This window comes from Trachypithecus francoisi, unplaced genomic scaffold, assembly GCF_009764315.1.
Source record: "Trachypithecus francoisi isolate TF-2019V2 unplaced genomic scaffold, Tfra_2.0 Lachesis_group0, whole genome shotgun sequence".
NCBI lineage: Eukaryota > Metazoa > Chordata > Mammalia > Primates > Cercopithecidae > Trachypithecus > Trachypithecus francoisi.
Window position 1 is genome coordinate 30,625,251 of NW_022681453.1, and position 21,026 is coordinate 30,646,276.

General features: G+C 36.7%; 1 protein-coding gene and 1 long non-coding RNA gene across 4 annotated transcripts in view; one reads left to right on the plus strand and one right to left on the minus strand.

Annotated features, from left to right (window-relative positions):
• Positions 1–3,184, minus strand: part of LOC117083078 — a 77,063-nt gene extending 73,879 nt beyond the window's left edge. Inside the window, exons 1-2 of the long non-coding RNA XR_004436930.1 lie at positions 3,050–3,184; positions 1,004–1,090 (exon numbers count right to left, since the gene is read on the minus strand). This is a non-coding gene — a long non-coding RNA (uncharacterized LOC117083078). The remainder of the gene's footprint in view (positions 1–1,003; positions 1,091–3,049) is intronic.
• Positions 3,185–3,218: 34 nt separating this feature from the next.
• On the plus strand, positions 3,219–20,774 carry CUNH3orf14 (chromosome unknown C3orf14 homolog). Of its 3 annotated transcripts, none has more exons than XM_033210302.1 (6): positions 3,219–3,316; positions 3,977–4,088; positions 4,721–4,785; positions 6,191–6,314; positions 15,933–16,007; positions 17,855–18,248. In XM_033210302.1, the coding sequence occupies exons 3-6, from the start codon at positions 4,733–4,735 to the stop codon at positions 17,981–17,983; spliced, it is 381 nt and encodes a 126-aa protein (XP_033066193.1). In that variant the 5' UTR covers positions 3,219–3,316; positions 3,977–4,088; positions 4,721–4,732; the 3' UTR covers positions 17,984–18,248. The 3 variants fall into 3 exon arrangements, with proteins under 3 accessions (XP_033066193.1, XP_033066195.1, XP_033066194.1); XM_033210303.1 differs by having other exon boundaries at positions 3,304–3,491; positions 17,855–20,774; XM_033210304.1 differs by lacking the exon at positions 3,977–4,088 and having other exon boundaries at positions 3,262–3,316; positions 17,855–20,774.
• Positions 20,775–21,026: the final 252 nt, after the last annotated feature.

The following is a 21,026-nucleotide window of genomic DNA, read 5'->3' on the forward strand; positions in this document are numbered from 1 at the left end:
TTTCCATCCTCAAGCCTTCCTTTTCTGTCTTCATTTCTATTCTCTACTCAACAGTCTTACCTCCTCCAATAATTTCCTTTGTTACTATCAAACCTCCATTTTCAAAGTATCTGGCATCAGAAATGAAATCTTCAAAATTAAGGAAAATGAGGAGAAAACATTCTTCCCAATGCTTCCTTTCCACTATGGCTCACACCAGATGTACTCACATGCACACATTTCTATGCAAGTTGCTTCCCTCACTTAGAACACTCCACACCACACTCTCCTGATACACCCAATCACAAAAAGACTTCCAAATCAGCCCATTTTTCAAGGTCTACCTCAGTACTTCAAAATGCTGTCTATACTATTCCAGCTCATGGTGCTCTTTCCTTTCTTATCCTCATAATCGGCATACTTTTTAATTACATAATCTCAAGATAACATACAGAATTATTGAGAATACTAACATCAAACAGTTGGGAGTTCATTTACTAGCAGTGTGATCTTAAGTAAATCATTTCTCTAAGTCTCAATTTTCTCAGCTATAAAAATGAAGATAGTAAGACTTCGGCACACTTGCTCATAGGGTTTTTATGAGGATAAGGTAATTCATGGAAAGTGCCTGGTACAGAATAAGCATTCAATAAAAACCATTTTTATGTTGTCAGCCATCATCCTCCAGCTTTTTGTGTATACTTTAAAAGCCCAGCCAGATTCTAGGCTCTTGAGGGCAGATTACATCTTACAAATGTTTAATACATACATCTTTATAGAATGTATGACTAAATGATACAATGTTTTATACATAATGAAGGTGGGGGCAATTATAGAAGATTATATGAGGCTGAGGAGATAATCATAGCATGCTGGTGCATAGAACTAGTCCAGGGGTTAGGAAACAATAATTTCACAACACCTTTGCAGACTGTCTCATTATGGGTCAGTTGTTACTTAGCAGATAGCAATAATTTTCAGGGCAGGCTGTGAATACATTACTCCAGAAAGTATCCAAACTTACCTTATAAACACAGAAGCTATATATTAATAGATACACTGTTGCCAGAGATTCTTCCTCACCAGCCTGGTGACTCACAGAAAGGATCAGCTGTGGGCAATATGATGAGAAAGGCAGCTATCACTGTAGATCTTTATTTCAAAGTAAAGTACACAGGCAATTGGACCCACTTTACCAAATTTTATCCAGGATTTCCTGAAATAGGAAGAAAAACTAACTATGTCAGAAAGTAACCACTTTTATTGGATGCTATAAAACAAATTATCAAAGTCTATCTAGATAACCTCCAAGTGTCTGTGATATATTCCTGATTACTGTTCTTAAAAACTGCAAGATTGGGAGGCCGAGACGGGCGGATCACGAGGTCAGGAGATCGAGACCATCCTGGCTAACACGGTGAAACCCTGTCTCTACTAAAAAATACAAAAAAACTAGCCGGGCGAGGTGGTGGGCGCCTGTAGTCTCAGCTACTCGGGAGGCTGAGGCAGGAGAATGGCATAAACCCGGGAGGCGGAGCTTGCAGTGAGCTGAGAACCGGCCACTGCACTCCAGCCCGGGCGACAGAGAGAGACTCCGTCTCAAAAAAAAAAAAAAAAAAAAACTGCAAGAAAACTCCCAAGGTATTCCTTACCTAAGGCGGATGGTAACCTACAAAAGCTGGGCTCAACGTTGAAAGAGCTGGATTTGTTCCAACTGTGTTACTATGCAAACTTACACAAGCAGGGAGGTTAGCAGTTTGTCAAGCAACAAACAAATGCTATAATGAGCCTACAGTTCTTATTTTCACACAACCCATTACCAACTTAAGAAAAATCCTTATTTGTAAATGTACATAAAAAATAAACAAGAATTCCTTGTAACCATGCAAAAGCTCTATTTCATTCCTAGAACACAGGACTGCTCAAGGATCTACTTTTCATCTTTCCTAAGTGGTAAGGGTATGGAACAGCAAAATCAAAGTTCCTATCAAGTGAAGACAGAGTACTGTGAAATTATGATGAATGTTAACGGGAGGAATTATTTCATCCATTCATTCAAAAATATTTACTGAGCACCTGTATGTCAGGCAGTTCCGGTTGCTGAGGATACACATCAGCAAAGCAGAGACAAAAATACTTGTTCTTAGAATGTTCAAATTCTAGTGGTGGGTGCACTGGCAAACAAACAAATGAGTGATTACACAATATATGGATTGTTACTGTGTTATGGAAAAAATAAAGCAGGTGGAGAATAGGGAGCCAGGATGTGGGGATCTTCTTATATTGGAGATTAAAGGAATGGTCCTGTGAGGAGGTAGATTGAAACATACAAGGAATCGAATCTATAAATGTCTGAAGGGCCTTTCCAAGCAAAGGAAACATTAAGTGCAGAGGTCCTGACGCAAGAGCTACGTTTTACGTAAATATTCTGGAAGGAGAAAATTAAAAATACACCTTGGATTTTGGAGTCCTTAGCTCTTTGTCTTTTACCAGCAGAGCATCCTTTATAAAGAAAACAACTTTACCTCTCTTGAACTTTTTCTTCCTCTGTATATTAGAGAACTGACACTACCACGTACTTCAGTTACTTCAAGAACAAAAATTAAGAAACGCACTTTACAGCCACGAGATATTATTACAAAAAGCGCTAAATTAACAATCAAATTTGTCTCCTTGGCTGTCAAATGAAGCTAATGGTGCCCATTTCACAGGGCGTTGCGGGGACTCAACGAGATAACCAATGTAAATATGGCGACTGACACTCAGAAACCCCTCAAGGCGTAATCCAGCAATACTACTGTCAACGCGGGGTCTACCAACAATGAGCGGGCAGGGGCTCTCATTGCTCTGCTCAGTATGAGACGCCCAGGACGAAGCACCTCGAAGCTGCTTCATATGCACTCGCTGAATCAACCGACTGTAAATTCCACTCACTTTAGAGTACTTTGCCGAATTTTTCGCACTTCTACATTCTGCTAGGACATTCCAGCTTGTAAGAACCCAGCTTCACTCTCTAAAACTCTTTCAACATATGCAGGTCTCACTTTAAAAGGTCTTGAAATGGACTTACTACCAGACTGCTTTTCCTTAGGGTTCGTAAAGACCCTTTCAAGTCACCCTCCCGCGCGCCGCGTGCCACACGCCCACCTTCTGGTTGCCGGGACTACACCTCACGAACCTTTCGCGCCCCAAGGCGGTCCTTTATAAAGATGCGGTGACGTCACCGCGCGCCGCGCGTGCGCAAATATGGCAACGTGACCACGCCCTGGCCTGCGCTAAGGCCCCGGCGTCGGCGCAGTAGCTGGTGCCTTCCCGGAAGGGCTCAGAGGCGGGCTCGGTGAGTGGAGTCGGACCGTGGGTGGGTGCCCTGACTGCCTGACGGTTGCGCAGGGGCGCAGGGCCGCTGGGGAGGATGTTGTTAACGTAAAGAGCCAGGTTGATGAGGAAGGTTCATGAGTCCTTTGGGTATAAGCGGGAATTGGGGCGGCCGGAGAGCAGATGACTCAGAGAAGGTGCGGATCTTCGGTTCTAAGGGAGAATTTAATTTGGTTTTGTCTGAAGTGCTGATAGCGGGCCTCACAGAAAAGTTACCATGAACCGACTTTCCGGGATTCCCTTGGCGCTGTGTTAATTGGCCTTGTTGCAAAAGGAAACCGAGGGGAAGGCGGCGAGGATTGGCCTGCGGTGATGTTAGCTGAAAATATCTGTAATTAGACCCTGGAGGGCGGGCCTGTGAGCGATTGCTGTCCGCGGTGCTGAAGGAAAGGCCGCCACGCCTAGAGGAGGAAACCTAATGAGGGCAGGGCGGTGTTTCCGTTTTCCTTGGCCGGGTTCAGCGCCCTACACTCAATAGGCGTGGGATTTCTAGCGGTGCTGGACACTCGGGCGGTGTGTCAATCTTTAGACAATCTTTATAGAGTGCACAGATGTTTAATTTCATAAAATTTAGGAAAGCTTCATTTCAGGAAGGAATTTTATTCCTCTTTTTCTCCCTTAGGGCAAGCACTTTCAGCTTATAAGCCCAACCAGATGAGTTGTCTGCAGTTTCGGAGGCCTTCAAAGCATTTCACTAGACCTCTGTCTGTATCGGTCCAATATCTTTAGCCAAGGTGAGCTTGCTCGTTGTGTAAAGTGTGCCATGAAAATGGGCTTTCCTACACTCCACAAATGAGAGTGCTGAGCAGCCAGGGGAAGGGGAAGGTATCTATCTAATTGTGCTTTTCCTCACAGTTACGCATGAAAAGTAATTTCCTATTTAGAAGAGAGATGGTAGAACTGGGCACTCTTCCAATAAAGGAAAGACCTTGAATTTCCAGTTGGTTCTCATACTTGTTTGCCTGCCTTTCTGTCTATGTGTGTTTGCACATGCATAAGCGATGGTGTTCCTGTGTTGAATTTTACAGAGCGGATTTTTTTTCTGTTGATGCAATAAAACGTTTACTAGTCTTAGTACCAGCTGCTTGTTTGTTTTTAATTCTGATTAAGGTTAGAGTCTAGAAAGAAAAGAGGAGACAATACGAAATATGTTGGGTTTACCTAATTCACAGTGTACTTAGATGTATCTGGCATGCTGAATAAAAATGTGTTTAATTGCGTCCTTTCATTTTATACATTATTACATCTTAAGTTTTCTTTTCTCTTCTGAGAGAACCAATGGATTAAGCTACTAAAATAATCAAATGTTGCAAAGCTGAGGACATGTGGTAGAAGTAACTTTAAATGTTTTTATTCTTTATGACAGCTTTGATTAAAGATGACTTCCTTGTTTGCTCAAGAACTTCGCCTTTCTAAAAGACATGAAGAAATGTAAGTTTTTTTTAAAAGGATGATTCAGATATAGAAATTGAACTAGCTTTGTTAGTGAAATATTGTATATACAGGATGACTTAAAAATTTGAAAGCATGTCATTTTAATTTTCTGACGCTTAAGAGGTTTTAGTGTTAGGGAATGTCCTTGTTTCTTATGAATAAGCAAGATTAAAAGGTATGTTCTATGTATTTTTACTCTTTGTAAGTAATATATAGATAAATTTGCCCCTCCTCCCACCCCTTCTAGGCTCCACATTGGTATTTAATGGGCTTCTCTAAACCTCTTACCCAGGACTGGCCTCATGGGTATATGACTTAATATACAGTCACAGGTCCTGCATTTTGTTTAATGCTCTCGTGCCATTGTCTTGTATCATTTTGGACTGGACCCTCAAATTGTGTAGCCAGTCCTGCTCTTTGTTTTGTATTATTCACTCTTTTCCTCCTCTCTCTGTGAGCTTTCAGGTTTTCCTTTTCTTTAATTAATTACCAGACATTCTTTCCTTGGCTCCTAAGATACTTTCCTTACCAAAAAATTGACTATTCATAGACTTGGGATTTTAATTCCACCTTTAAGACAGCCTGATGAAACACAGTGTTTCTTGAGAACCTCCACAAGTATTTGGGAAACAGTTTGACTGTTGTGTATACCAACTTATGTATCTTTTAATCATCTGACATATTGTCTTAAAAAGAACAAAAATGTATAAAATAAGCATTTGACCAGCAAGAAACTTTTAAAGTATATTATATGTAACAAAGTAGTTTGAAGATATTTACTTGTAATTTTTTACATCTTTCTTCAATTACTGTTTTACCTTGTTGTGAGTATGCATACATACACACAGCCTCTCACTCATATATCAAACCATCATCTTTCTCTTGGAAAAAGAGGGAAAAAATATTTTTATTGCTTCTTCAAACATATGGAAGTTTAGCACAATTCTAAATGTGTAACATGAGATTCAGGGGTACTGAAGTGTTAAGCAGAAGGTTTCATATAGCAAGTTATATCAATGTATGTGTGTCGGGAGGTATATATAACTATGTGTACAAAGGGATATGTATTACAGTTTGCATTTTCACCAAAAATTAAAACATATCTTCAACATTCTAAAATAATTTCAAAAGACCAGAGAGGCTAAAAAAACAGAAGTATGTACTTATGGCATATATAAAGAATATGTTAATGAAAATAAAAATGATTTTAACCAGATTGACTTAAGACTTATTGAACTACCTCAGATTTTTCACTGTCTTATTAGTTGACATAGTAATTTACTTTCAGAATAGGTTAGAGTTGAAGTGAGGTGTTATTAAGAAATGAATTTTTTATATTGGTCAAGTAGTAAAATGTTTGCTTTTAATTTTTTAACTCTATATAATCTTCATTTTCTTCTAGAGTATCACAAAGATTAATGTTACTTCAACAAATGGAGAATAAATTGGGTGATCAACATACAGAAAAGGCATCTCAACTCCAAACAGTTGAGACTGCTTTTAAAAGGAACCTTAGTCTTTTAAAGGTAAGTTTCCATGACTTGAATACAGAGATTTATCCCACCTTCTCAAAAATCTTTTAGGTAAGTTTCATAATATTGATTTATATAATTTATTGGTTCTGAGTAATAAGTAGAATTACTAAAGCAGCATCTTTTTTTAAAGCCCATGTCAGTTAGATAAGTAACATATGTATCCTCATTTTTTTAAATTAAAAAAAAATTGAACTTTGTTTGCAATCAACTAGAAAATCAATGACTACAGAAGGAATTGTAAGGTCACCCTTTTGCAAGAAGTAAGAAATGGAAGATGTACCTTGCCATCTTTCATCTTCTTTTATTTGAAAGGAAATCCTGAAAGGCTGTAAAGTACCTATAAGCTATTGAGAGCCAACTCACAACTATCAAACATCATAAAAACAAGAACAATTTGATTTTGCCTGACTAGGCAAACACACAGAATTCATATCTATGATAACAGATTTCCCAGCTCCCTCTTGATGGATATGGAGGAGTGGTCAAAGTGTATGATTGTGCGGGGCCTCACCATTTGGCCAATGTGCCCATTTGGAGTAGAATCATATGTGTAACATTTTTGGCTGCTTGTTATACTTTGCTTCCAGAATTGTATGGCTTCATCCATAATTAAAACCCTAAAGTTTGCTTCCATTCAAGCTTCCAAGAGATCCTATGACTAAAACATTTGGTAGTAAGACTATATTATTTAAGTTATAAAGCAGTGTTTTCAGTTTTTTATTGTTAAATATTTTCATCGATAGGCATGATATAGTTATCTTCTGTCCTCACTAGAGGATAAAGGAAGAGGAAAATTCAGTTATCTTCTCAGCTTCTGGCAGTTTGATCCACAGTAATTTAAGTCACAGCCATAGTGCTACCAAAGCATTCTATATTGCCATATGTCTTACTTGCCCAATGGTGTTAGCAATATTTATTTTTAAATGGAAATATATAGGATAATCTGGAATTTGCTCTGAAAAGTTAGAAAAACTAAATTAGAAGGCTTAATTGCTACCTACCTGCAGCACGTGATATGATATTTAGTTTTCAAGCATTTTCCTTTTAATGAGCAAGTATTTGATGAATGCTTAGAGGGTCCTTACTGTTGAGCTAGTTCTGGGCAGAAAGTAGGGACAACAAGGTAGGTATATATCAGAGCTCTTGATATCAAGAACCCAGAGACTTTGTGTGATCAAACATTAAATTACATAGAATAGAGTCAGGACTACAGAAATAAGAATTTAAAAAATTTTTGAGAGCTAGAATATTCAAAAAGGTCTCAAAGAAGAAGCTAAGCCTAGCCTGTATTTGAATAGGCAGAAGGCCAGGCATACTGTTGGATTCTTACAAAAGAGCCAAGACCAGTAGACTGAATGACCCTGTTAATGATCCTGGGAGTGTGACTAACTAGCTTAGAAATTCACAGGAAACAAGGTTGGATATGTGTTATCGGACCAAAGAAGTTGAGACTTGATGTATAGACATAATTCAGTACTGAAAATGACTACGCAAAAGAAAAATATAGACTTATATAAGAAATAAATGAGTGGGTATTTAAGGAAGATTCATTTGCTGTTTAGATGCAAGATGATTTCAAAAATGGAGAGAATAGAGTTCAGAAGGGTAGCTAAGAAATCATAGTCATACATATATAAGGAACATAATGAGCCTGGTTTCACAGTTATGAGAAACTTCAATTTGGTATGATATTTTTCCCCTGATTATCAAAGTGAAATATTCCCACTGTAAAAGAAAAAAAAATTAAAGGGTAAAGAAGACGAAATAGCATACCTTCCATATCATCCCGCTGATCTAAAATTAATATATTTTTGTATATTTTCTTTGAGTACTTCAGTAAACATTTATTGAGCACCTATTATATCACAAACACAGTGCTTGCTGCTAGAGATGCTGCCTCTTCTCTTTTTTTGCATTCCTTGAGTTATTGCATATGCAATTTTTCAAATCCTACTTTCCCTCATATGTTTTTAAACTTTTGAAAGAATTTTAGTGGTTCTACCATAGAAGTCATTATGAAAGTAAAATAAATGAGACTAAGCCAGGCACAGTGGCTCATGCCTATAATCTTTGGATTATACTTGGGGAGGCCAAGGCAGGAGGATCACTTGAGCCCAGGAGTTCAGGTCCAGCCTGAGCAACACAGCAAGACCCTGTCTCTAAAAAAGAGTTTAAAAATTAGCTGGACATGGTGGTGCATGCCTGTAGTCCCAGCTGCTTGGGAGGCTGTGGCACGAGATTCCCTGGAGCCCAGGAATTCAAGGTTACAGTGAGCTATGACCATGCACCGTAGTCACTGTACTTGCAGCCTGAGTGACAGAGTGAGACTCTGTGTCTGGGGAAAAATAAATAAATAAGACTTGATTTCAGAATTTTGAGTTGGTAGACACTTTAAAAATATGTATATTAGATTCGATTCTCATCTAAAGGTATTTAATTTTTTTAGCATTAAAACTTGTTTTCATGTTAAAATAGATAGAAGTGGACCTGCTTTGGGTCAAAGCCCCACCTGTTCAGTCTTTCCTTGACTGCCCAGCTGTGGCTTTAAAGAACTGTGAAAAACCACTGATCTGGGCTAATTCCTTAATTTAAAGATGAGGAAACCATAGGGCAATTACTCCTGATACCACTTGTTCAGGACAGGTTAAGTTACATCTAGGATAGGTACTTCAGAAGTACAGCTACACTTTAAAAATGGTTCCAATAAAACTTGAAAGCATTTCTGTACTAAGAGTACAAAATATGGATGACCTCTATTAACATCCATTACTTGACCTTATTTAGATCTTCTGACCAATATAATGAACATTAAAAAGGAATGAGCTTTCACTTTTGAAAAGGACAGTATAACACTAGCATTTTGGAATGATATGGTTATATACTTTAAAAAGCCAAATTTGTTCTGAAAGTAGTATAATATGAGTTAAGTGAAATTGATGGATAAAAGATACAAAAATCAATAGTAATTCTAGGTATACAACTGGAAAATATAAGAAATTACATTCACATTAGCAAAGAATTCTAAAATACTTGGGAATGATCTTAACAAGGGGTTTGCGTGATTGGTGTAAAGACAGTTATTACTCTGAAATGGAAGATTTAAAAAGAAAACTTACAGGGAAACATGTGCCTTAATCCTGACTAGAGAAACTATTGTTTTTTTAAAGTCAGCTGTTACACATACCCTCTGAATTGAGTCTTTGTAAAAATTACACATAAAATTTAAAAACACAAAATTATTTTTAGATTTAAGTAAGTTCCAACAGAATTCACCTTGAACTCAATGTCTGTAAATTCCTTTGGAAAATAGCAAGAATATAAAATATCAAAGAATGTATTTTATAAAGGAGCAGTGAGGAAGAAACCAATTCCATCAAGTATTTGCACATATTAGTAAATGAATAGATATGAATGTAGGTAGTGAAGAATAGGCTTCAGTCAGTAACTATCATAAAAGATAGTGAACTTTGAAAACACAGGGTGGGTGATTTTTCCCTGTTAGTATTAGTAAAATGGAATTTATCTGCCTTTTAAGAACATAACAGAATTGGTATAGATTTGGAAGAGAAAGAGAAAATTGTGTTTCTATAAATACTGCCACAATGTAAGCTGACATCTCTCCCCATGTACCTACCATAAAATTTAGTTTTATCTAGAAAGGCTATTCTATAAGTTGGGCCAGATGCGGTGGCTCACGCCTGTAATCCCAGCACTTTGGGAGGCTGAGGTAGGCGGATCACGAGATCAAGACCATCCTGGCCAACATGGTGAAACCCCGTCTCTACTAAAAATACAAAAAATTAGCTGGGTGTGGTGGTGTGTGCCTGTAGTCCCAGCTACTCAGGAAGCTGAGGCAGGAGAATTGCTTGAACCCGGGAAGCTGGGGGGTTGCCGTGAGCGAGATCGTGCCACTGCACTCCAGCCTGACGACAGAGTGAGACTCCATCTCAAAGAAAAAAAAAAAAAAGGCAATTCTGTAAGTCAACATCATCTCAAGAGTAAGCTCATGAGTAAGCTGGACAAACACTCCGGGGTGAGAAAGAATGAGAAAGTGCTGCAGCCGGTGAGAGAATGCTTCCACGGAAGAACACCCTGGAAGCCTTCATGGGGCAGTTGGCAGTTAAACAGGGACTTCAACAAACTGCCACCCAAGATGGTCGGTGACTTACAGGACCCTATCTCTCTTCTTTCCTTCTTACATTTCTCACCTCCAATTCCTTGAAGAATACGTTTAATAAATGCTTGCATGTTCCTGTACCAATGACCCTGTATCTCGTGCTTTAGTATCTTATTTTTCATATCCCAGAAATTGGCCCTCCAGCAGCTTAAAAGATTAAAACCAGCCTGGCCATAGCTGGGTTCACTGTATATATTTATAGTGAGGTATTAGATTTCAAGTTTTGGAGGAAGTGGCATGTATAGGGATAGGGAGAGAAAGAGATCTCAGCATGTGACTTTCTGTGCTCATATTTTACCTTTCCTAATCATGAATCAACTCATTTAAACATAGCCTTCTCAGTTCTGCCATAGAGTAACATTTATACCATCATCCACACTGGGAACTTGTTTTTTAGTTGTTAAAAGAGTTTCAAGCCTATATAGAAAAGGGAATGGAAGAATGTACTTACATGTGCTTATTACCCAGATTCAATAATTATCGAAACATGGCCAATCTTGCTTCATCTATATACCTCATCCCCTTCCCCAACCACTGAGATTATTTTGAAGGTATTCTCCAGAAATCATATTGTTTCACCCTTAGCTATTTCTGAATATATCTGTATTTTTTCAGTGTATATCATTAAATTTGATAAGGACTATTTTACTATTTTAAGCAAAATCACAATACTGTTATCAATAAGAAATTACTACTAATTCCTCAAATATTCAGAGTTCACATTTCTCTGATAAATCTGTAGGCATGTTTACATTTGTTTGGATGAGAATCCAAATAAAATCCAACATTGTAATTGATTGATATGTCTCTAAAAGTACCCCCTGACCTTTTCATCCAGTTTTAATTTATGTGTTAAAGGAATTAGGTCATTTGTCCTATGCGTTTCTCAGTTTGGATATTGCTAATTACATCTCTGACGTATCATTTTGCATGTTCCTGTATTCTCTGTAATTCCTATAAATTGATCTAGAGCTGTGCTGTCCAACAGAAGTATACTGTGTTGGGAGGCCGAGACGGGCGGATCACGAGGTCAGGAGATCGAGACCATCCTGGCTAACACGGTGAAACCCCGTCTCTACTAAAAATACAAAAAAAAAAAAAATTAGCCGGGCGAGGTGGCGGGCGCCTGTAGTCCCAGCTACTCCGGAGGCTGAGGCAGGAGAATAGCGTAAACCCGGGAGGCGGAGCTTGCAGTGAGCTGAGATCTGGCCACAGCACTCCAGCCCGGGTGACAGAGCAAGACTCCATCTCAAAAAAAAAAAAAAGTATACTGTGAGCACGTATGTAATTAAAATTTTCTAGTAATCACTTTTAACAAAGTCAAAAGAAACATGAAATTAATGTTAATAACATTTTCATGAGGTATATACAAAATATTATTTCAAATGTTTCTACCAAATGTAATTAAATATCCCATATTCTTTTTCTTACCAAGCCTTCCGAATTCAGTATATGTTTTGCACTTACAGCAATCTTAATTTGGACTTACTACATTTTAAGTGCTCAATAGCCACATGAGGCTAATGGCTATCATATGAGGAGTGAAGTTCTAGAGGCTGGATCAGATTCAGGTTCATTGTTTGGGGGAAGAACATTTCCATAATTCCTGGCTGTCTCTCATTTTGGAATGTTGGCAGTCATTGATGATCATTGCCTAGATATATTCATTAGAGGTTGAAAAAAGAATATTCAAATTCTTTTATTCCTTCTCTTTCAATTGCTTGTTATTTATATGAAAGAGAATCTTCCTCTCCTTTATGTGGTTACACTGAAGTATAGTTCATGTAGGAAAAGGTATGATGACTTCTGGACTCTTTCTCTATAGCTTTCAAAATCATAGTTTGGTTCTCTGGCATCCTCTAATGGTGACGAATAAGGTGGTATTTTGTTTTTAGTTTATCTGGGATTTGAAATGTTTCGATCCCTTGCAATTTTTATTCTTATTTATGCCTTATGTGTCCCATTTTTACTATGAAGTTTACTTGAAGCCTCTTCAAGTTAACTCCTGAATGTCTTTGACATTATCCTAACAGTCTTTGATAGTTTCCTTTCTTTATGATGTAATGAGTTATTCCAGGCTCATTAGGTGCTTTTGCTGCCCAGACCTGGAATTGGCCATTGCTCCAAGAAACCCTGGTTCCTTTTGGCAGGAAATATATTTAGAGCCCTCAATCTGGGTACTAAGAATGCTTATTGCAACTTGTTTTGTTGTTATTGTTTAAAATAAAATACATCAAGAGCTCATAACAGTATCTCCAATTCAATTACACAATTGAAGATTTAACTTAAAATCGCTGATCTTATGCATCTACCTTCTTTTTCTAACACCCGAAAATCTGTTTCCAAAGAATTATTCTATGATACAGACATGGCTATCACCAATAATATGATTACTGAGAATGGTTTTCAGTAAGATAACTTTTACAATTTCTTTTGTCCCCAGGGTATACCCCCACAAAGGGTGTCCAGTCAATACTGTGTTCCGAGAATACTTGATGTAGCTCTTCTCTGTGTGGTTATACCACAAACTACATAATAGTTAGATTTGTCACATTTAGTTTCCAATTTGGAGGGAATTGCTTTTTTATTTGTCCTACAACTATATAAAATTTTAAATGTTCTAGTGGCAAGTCTATAAGACAAGGGAACAATGTATAGTCAAGTAAGTGTCGCCTCCCTTTTCACCCCCCTTTTTCCTTTCCCTCTGCCTGCCTCGGGTACCTTTTTTTAAAAAAAGTTTTGGTTTATAATCAGGAAACTTTTACATCTTATGTATTCATTTAATGAATATTTAATGCCTAGTACACGCCCTGCACTTTGTGAGATACTCAGATGCATAAAGGTTGTATGGGACACAGTCCTTACCTTCTGGTAGTATATAATCAAAGGAAAGGTTCTTATGTGGAAGTATTAGGGTATAACTGGCTACAGAAGGCTAGGATCAAATTGCAAAGTTGTTTGTTTGTTTGTTTTCAGTCAGACTAAGGAATTCATCCTCTATGTAGTTCATCCTCTATGTACTGGGTACATAGAGTGGGTACACTTCATCCTCTATGTAGTGGGTACTGATGATTTTTTAAGTCTAGGGAAAGACATATGCAAAGTAGTTCTTTAGAAAAATGAATTGATCCCCTCTTAGGTATGGATGAAAGTAAAACGAGACATACTGTAGGCATGCATCATACAGTAAGTACTCCTCAAGTATTTGTTGAATGAATAAGTGTAATAATAAGGCCATAGCATTGGGAATGAAATGGAAAGGCTAGGAGAGATATCCTGAAAGAACAATTTATAGACTTTTGAAAATTTAAATGGCAGGTGTAAGAAGAGTTAAAGATAGAGTATAGAGCATAGGTATCTGAGGGAAGAGAATTCCTACTATTTTTCATTCATTATATCCTGTAGGAATAAGATGAGCTTAGTTTCATTTGGTTGAGAAATAAGGGCTAGGAAGAAAGGTTAGCCATGCCTCTACAGTAAAAGTTACTGAAGCTAGCTAGATAGGACACAGTCTTGAGAGAGAGAAGGTAAAAAAAAATATGAGAACAGCTGCCACAGATCTTAAGAAAGCTCACCCTTAGGAATAAGGGGAGAAAAATTAGATAGCCAAAGGGAAAGAAAAGTAGGAATCAGAGGTGAGCATGTCTTCTAAGAAAGCAAATATCTCTTAAGCTAAGGAATAAGTTTTTCAGAGGCCTGATAATTTATAGTCAAAATACTGCAGAGATAACAGTCAAGTGTTTAACCATAGGCCTGCTTTACCAGGCCATATGTCTCCTACTTGTATCTGCTTTCCCATTTAGAAATCTGCTCTCCTATAAGAGATATTAAATATCCTTATTTTCTGGTCTTCAAGAAAAATGTTTATAATATTGTCTACAATGCTAGTGGCACCAAGATCTGCCACTAACAATAATCTTATAACTTCTTCGAGTAATGACCATAATTGGACTTGTGATTATTTTATTTGTGTTTATTTGATTTATAAAGGTAAAAAACATTTTTCCAGGACCTTGTAACATCTCAGTGTGATCACACAAAAGTTATTAGGCTTCTGTATCTGTCATAGCATCAGCATCAAAACCTCTTTAGCATGCATCTTAGCTAAAAATTTCTGGTATGGGATAGACATGCTAAAAATCAGCTTTTTTCCCTAAATTCATGGCTTTTTTCCTTCAAATCACCTTCCTCCAGACAGCAGGTGCATTAATGGTTGTGCAACTTTGGGGAGTCCCTTTAGGGAATTTCCTGTTTTTCCCTTTTACATTTCACACCCATTCCTTGCTCCCGCCGCTACCATCTGCTATCTCTTTTCTCCTGTTCAGCATTGGCTTCTTCACACCCCACTCCCACGCCCTTTTCCATCTCTCTCCGTCTGTCCAACAGCCCTCTACTTAGACTGCTCCAATGCTTGTACAGGAATCAGATAACTTTCTCTTTTCTATCAACTCACTAAGCTCAACAGAGAGACAAAATTTATATGGCCTGTGACCAAGGCCACTGTGAACTTGACAGACATAAGTGGGCACAAGACAACATGGGTGCTGATTTTGGGAGCGTTTATTAGACAATGCTCAAGTGTTTCACTAAAAATTTGTGGAATCCTGCATTTCTGGGCATTTACTTCATGTATATATAAAAATAAGAATATTTACCAGGGTATGAATTAAGTTTAGTTACCTTAGTGTTTTTACAACTATAAGAGAAAAATACACATATCTACAAGTAAAACTACACATTAAAGCATGGTGCTTGAATACTTTCAGCTGAATGACATACTAGCTAGCAATAAAACTTGCCATTGAAATTAGCTTAGAAAGTTAGTACTAAAAAAATCTAGATAGTATAATGAAAAGGTTCTTGTCATTAAGTACTGAGGTACCTCACTGAGCTTCCATTAAATATATGGAATATTTGCATACATATAACTGTTTTAATTGAACATTGAACAAATGAAATGTGTGCCATTGATACACTATTTACATCTTCTGGAGAGACTAGAACTCTTCACTTTTAAGATTAGCACAGGGTGGGTCTGAGTATCTGACTGTTTTTGTATCTGAATATTTTATTATTTTATCCTTCTGGCTGCTTTTAGTGATGTAAGAGCTACATTAACGTGCTGAACACTATTATAAGACACTCTTTTTGCATGAATTACTGACATTTACTAGCTATTCAAAAGTGAAAAGGCAGAACTTAGAAGTACCACCTCCCCCACCTCTATTTCAAAATAAGAAATGCTGTATTCTTTATCTGAAATGGATTAATTGAACAATGATCAGTTTTCCTACCGTGGTGTGCCTCCATCCATTCAAACTATATCCAGAGAAGAGTGGAGGTGAGAGATTCGGGATATAGATATTGTTTGTACAGGTGCCATTTGTTTTATGTAAATCCACTTGAATATAAAATGCCGATATCTGTTACAGGATATGGAAGCAGCAGAAAAGTCACTACAGACCAGGATTCACCCACTTCCACGGCCTGAGGTGGTTTCTCTTGAGGTGAGCATCTTAAGGAACAAACGTAAAAAGAGAGACTCTATCTATCACTAGCACACTACAAGTTCAACAATGGTTATATGTATTTTCCAGATATATTTATTCAGTAAATTAAAGAAGATATGCCTGTTTGATCTTTTTATGTCCACAGTACTGTGCTTTATACATAGGAGGTAACTGAGAAGTATCTTGATTTTTAAAAGTTTAGCAATTGGAAATTTTATAAAGATGGGGATCTTTTCACCTTGTCACTTAGAAACAACTATCTTGTTAAACCATAACAGACAATGTGCACTAAATCATGAGATGACAACACACCTAACTCAAATGCTTTTGCTGCTTGCTGATGTTAGAAGTAGCAGTTTAGTCCCTTCACCAAAAATTTAACCAGAGCTAATTAAATGCATATTATCATACAATATAGTATGGCTTTTGTCTGTTTTATTTTGTTCAGTTCAAGAATAGATTGGGAAGATGGTTGGCAAAAATAAACTATATTTGGTATATGAATACGTTTGTGATGAATGGGAATTTACTACATATAGAATAGTTTCATTTTGTATTTTTAATGACCTTTCTCAAATACAGGTTTTGCTTTCTCCCCACCTGGGGATTAATAGACTCAAAATTAGAGGCTGAGAATTTTCCCCTCAATTTTCTGTGTCATCTAGGGTAACAAAACAAGGCAGTGATCAAGGATACAAAAAACTCTGGTACAAAGTTGTATCTTGGACATGTCTTTTTCTTTGTCTGATTCTCCAATACCTTACTCTGGCCTATACAGGACCCACACAATGGGATTTACCCCAACTGCGAATGTCAGGGAAACTCCCAACGATGGGCCTCAGATGGTATTTTTCTTAACTAGTCTTGCATAGCAGGATGACCTTTACTTTAAGTATGTCAGGCTGTTTCTCAGACCACATGCATAGATATATAGACATATAGAATCCCTCACCATTTTCAACTTGCAGAACTGCTGTATTTAATGTTTGGAGTGAGTATTTTTGTGTTTCTAGTGCTAACTCATTGGCTGAATTTCCAAAAATGAGATTGCTAGTGATGATCTAATATCAGTTGCCCTCCTATGACACAGGGCTTTGGGCAGTTTAGTTCTCTTTGACCTCCTTAGGGCAGTCACCCAAGAAATCAAAGCTAGACACAACATGCAGTGTTGCATGAGCTTCTAAAGCCTGTAGACTTCTACAGTCAGACCAATAATACAACATCTCAACTTCCAAGCTATTTGTATTAAAAATGATTAAATTATATTGACATTTTGTCATCATAAAAATGGGGAAAAATTATAGTGGATATATATTTCCTACGCAAGGGTCCAATGTATCTGATTCCTGTGCTATAACACACTAGTTATATTTCAGTTTCTGATCTCATCCCAGGTCAAATCTTTGGTGTTAATCCTGAAGCATGATTTATGTTTAATAATTTCATTGTAATAATTTCAGTATGGGGTAATCATTTGGTATGGGATTTGGAATACTAAACAAAAACATTTAATGATTATATCACCATAAATGATACTATTGGCAATAATCATGAAGTTGGCCACAAGAGGGCGTGTAAAATCACAATAAAATTCTAAAACCTGTAATTCTGCCAGGCTCTGGTTTTACTGAGAAATTTGAAAATTAACACTAGTAAGTAGCCAGATTTTTTTCTAAAATTAACATAAAATATTCTGTAGAGGAAATGCATTCTACGTATATGTGTGTGTGTGTGCGTGTGTATACACGCACACACACACTTAAGTGAATAAACATTTAGACTATTATGAAGAGCCAAGTTCAATTGCTTGATATGCTTTTTTACTTTTGAATTTTTTTTTCCAGACTCGTTACTGGGCATCAGTAGAAGAATATATTCCCAAATGGGAACAGTTTCTTTTAGGAAGAGCACCATATCCTTTTGCTGTTGAAAATCAAAATGAAGCAGAAAATACCATTCAAAATGAGGCATAGCGATGACTTCTTCACGTGCTGTTTCAAAAAGCCTGTTTAATAAAGCTGAATGTTAAGGTGTATGTAGGTTATTGCAGGAACTTTAGGAATTAAATATGTTCATATTCTTCCATTATCTCCTAAGTGACAGTGAAGATATGAGAATTTACTGGCAAGTCTCATGTTATCACCTACTACTATTTCAAGGTCATGAATTTGCTTTCCTCCAAACCCATAGACGTGTTAAACACTAATATTAAAAAGTGGACTCTTTATTAATTAAATTATTGTCAGTGTTGTGTGTGTGTTGTTTTAAAAAAAAAAAAAAAACAATTTACAATCATTCTCCTCTAATCAGGTATCTTGGCTCTGGTTTTAAGTTTTTTAGAATCCTTACTTTTTAGGGACAACGTATAGGATCAACATGGTTCTTTTTTTTTTTTAACCATTATTGTTTCTTTTAACAAATTAAAAGACAGTGACACCTAAAATAAACTGCTTTAGTAAAATAATGTATGAGAAAATAAATTCATAGGATTTTGTCCCTCACAGATAACCAAACTTCTAAAAGTTCTGGAGACAGAAAGAACTGAACTATAAAACAGTCAATAAGTAGCCAGTTTCAGGAAGACTCAGACTTGGTTTGAAAAAGGATGCCTTTTAGAGCTGGGAATGGTTATTGGATTTTGACTTGGTTATTTAAGGATTGCCAACCTTGTGAATGCACATAACCCCACTCTTGTCTTTTCATCTTTAAACTTTCCCTTCCCGCTTCCTTCTATTTTCATTATTCCTGAAAAAACTGTCAGTCAGAAAGCGTTGGGTCACAACCCTAAACAGCTTTGAGATTCCTCAGTCCACCACTGCTTGATCACAAAAAAAAAAAAAAAAAAATTATAACTTTCCAACTGTAGAGGCAGCCTCTGCTAGTAAAGGGTACCTATGCTATATTACAATGAAATGTTTGTTTTAAATTTCAAACTGGTTTGTGTCTTTAAAAGAAGACAATAGGGAAAGCTAAATACACAGCAACAACAACAACTATATTGAAATGTCCATTGTGCCGATAAGTTCCTTTAAACTACCATCTTGGAAATATCCTGTTGAGTGGGTGTTGGTGTGGGTAACAATAACGTTGTTTTCATAATATGTGCTGGCAGATTAGCACACTTCTCTACAGTGTTAACAGTTGTAATTAAGGAATAAACAGCACAGGGTGTCAGTCCGATGACAATTTCATCTATAGTGTCACAATACAAAATGTCACAAAATATTAGAACTGTTATATAACTATAAAAAGTATCAGCTTAAAAGCTAAAAGCCTTTGAAAAAAGAAGACAGAGGAAGGAAGAAAAAAGAAAACTGGCATAGCAACCAGAACAATTTTATACCTTCTCAAGAATGTTCTGTCATGAAAATAAATTGATAATTTTTTTCTCTTACATTACAGTTTGGTTTCTAGCCATCCAGTTGATTTAGCAGGAGAATGCAGGTTTTTTTAGCAGCTTTGAATTGGTAAACAGATTTAGATGTAGTAGAAAGGAACATGAGGAAGTTTTTTTTTTTTTTAACATCCAATCTTTCCCAGCATATGCACATAAGAAGGTGAATGAAGCAATGTGAAACTTATTTCTCTTTAGTCAAGTGAAAAAAAGGCTAAACATTTGTTAGATGGTAAAATATTGTGTCAAGCGAGTAGGCACATTCCAAAATTACACAGTGGTTGATACATTAACATCCTCAAATATTTGAGCGTACACTTCCTTTGAGATCTGTAAATTAAATCACCAGTAGGTTAGATTAAAATACAAAACAAATGGCAATCTAACCATCTCAAAAAGGTTCAGGTTTTTTTCTCCCCAAAATTGAGGACTTGCTAAATAATTTTTGAAAAGCATAAACATAATACACCCTGGGTTACGATCAAGGGCAGAAGGAAAGACATTTCCAAGGCTCCTGCTGTAGTGTTTTTCCTATTTTTGTTAATACCTCAAAAACTCCCAGAGATGACTTTATTCCTGGCCCCTCCAGAACTCCCCTCCCCACCCCCACCTTGTAGACTGTAACAGATTGCACCACATGGTGTCTGTTTAAAAAAAAAAATTCCCATAGGGACCTGGATATCCCATTAATGGGCTTTATATTCGTCATGGCAAATTAGCTTTACACAGGAATTTCCAAACATTGTTTTCTGTTAAGAAGGGAGGAATACCATATATAATGTATATTTTTTCTACAATTAGTAGGAATCAGACAAGGAAAAGGAAATGTCATCTACTCATACCTTTCTCTCCAAATTCAGTGTTCTTTCCATATGCTCCATTGTACTCCACCACTCTTCTCCATGAAAACTATGAATTTATGTTTTTTTTAGAAAAATTGAGTTTTCAAAATGAAAGTCAAATAATTTTTTCCAAAGCCATTCGTGGACTGTTGCAAATGCATAAATATTCAAAGCTCATTTTCTGCAGAAACACTTCTGCTATATGAAATTATTAAACTGTAAAATGCTAAAGATCAGAAGGAGCTACAGTTTTTCTTTAAGCTTAAAAAAAATAAAATTTAAGTATAAGGAAAAAGCCTAATACTCTGGAAACCAGACATCTGGTCTTTCTCATGCGTAGGGAGCAGTGTGAATGAAAGTGAAGCAAACGGACAGTTTTTTTCTGTATTATGCACAAGGTGTTTTAAATTGTCAGCTTAAGGTTTAGATGAAGATAATCTCTAACTCTGTTTACAATTTTTGCTATTTTGCATTATCCCCTTTTTCCATAAAAAAAGTGAATATGTGTGCATATTTATTTTGAATCAATATTAAACTTATTTTGAGATTACTTTGTCACTTCTGAGATAATTGGAGACACACAGTGTGTGCATGTGTGCATGTAAGAGAGAGAGAGACAGAGAAACCAAGGACTGCTATCACCAATTCAAGAGGAAGATATTAAGCTCTAAACAAACTGGGAAGTAGGTTTTTAGTGTGTAAAGTTAATGCACAAGGCCATAAATTTGGCTTATCTACAAAATATAGTCTTCCCTCTCCTTTCATTAGTGTATTAATTTA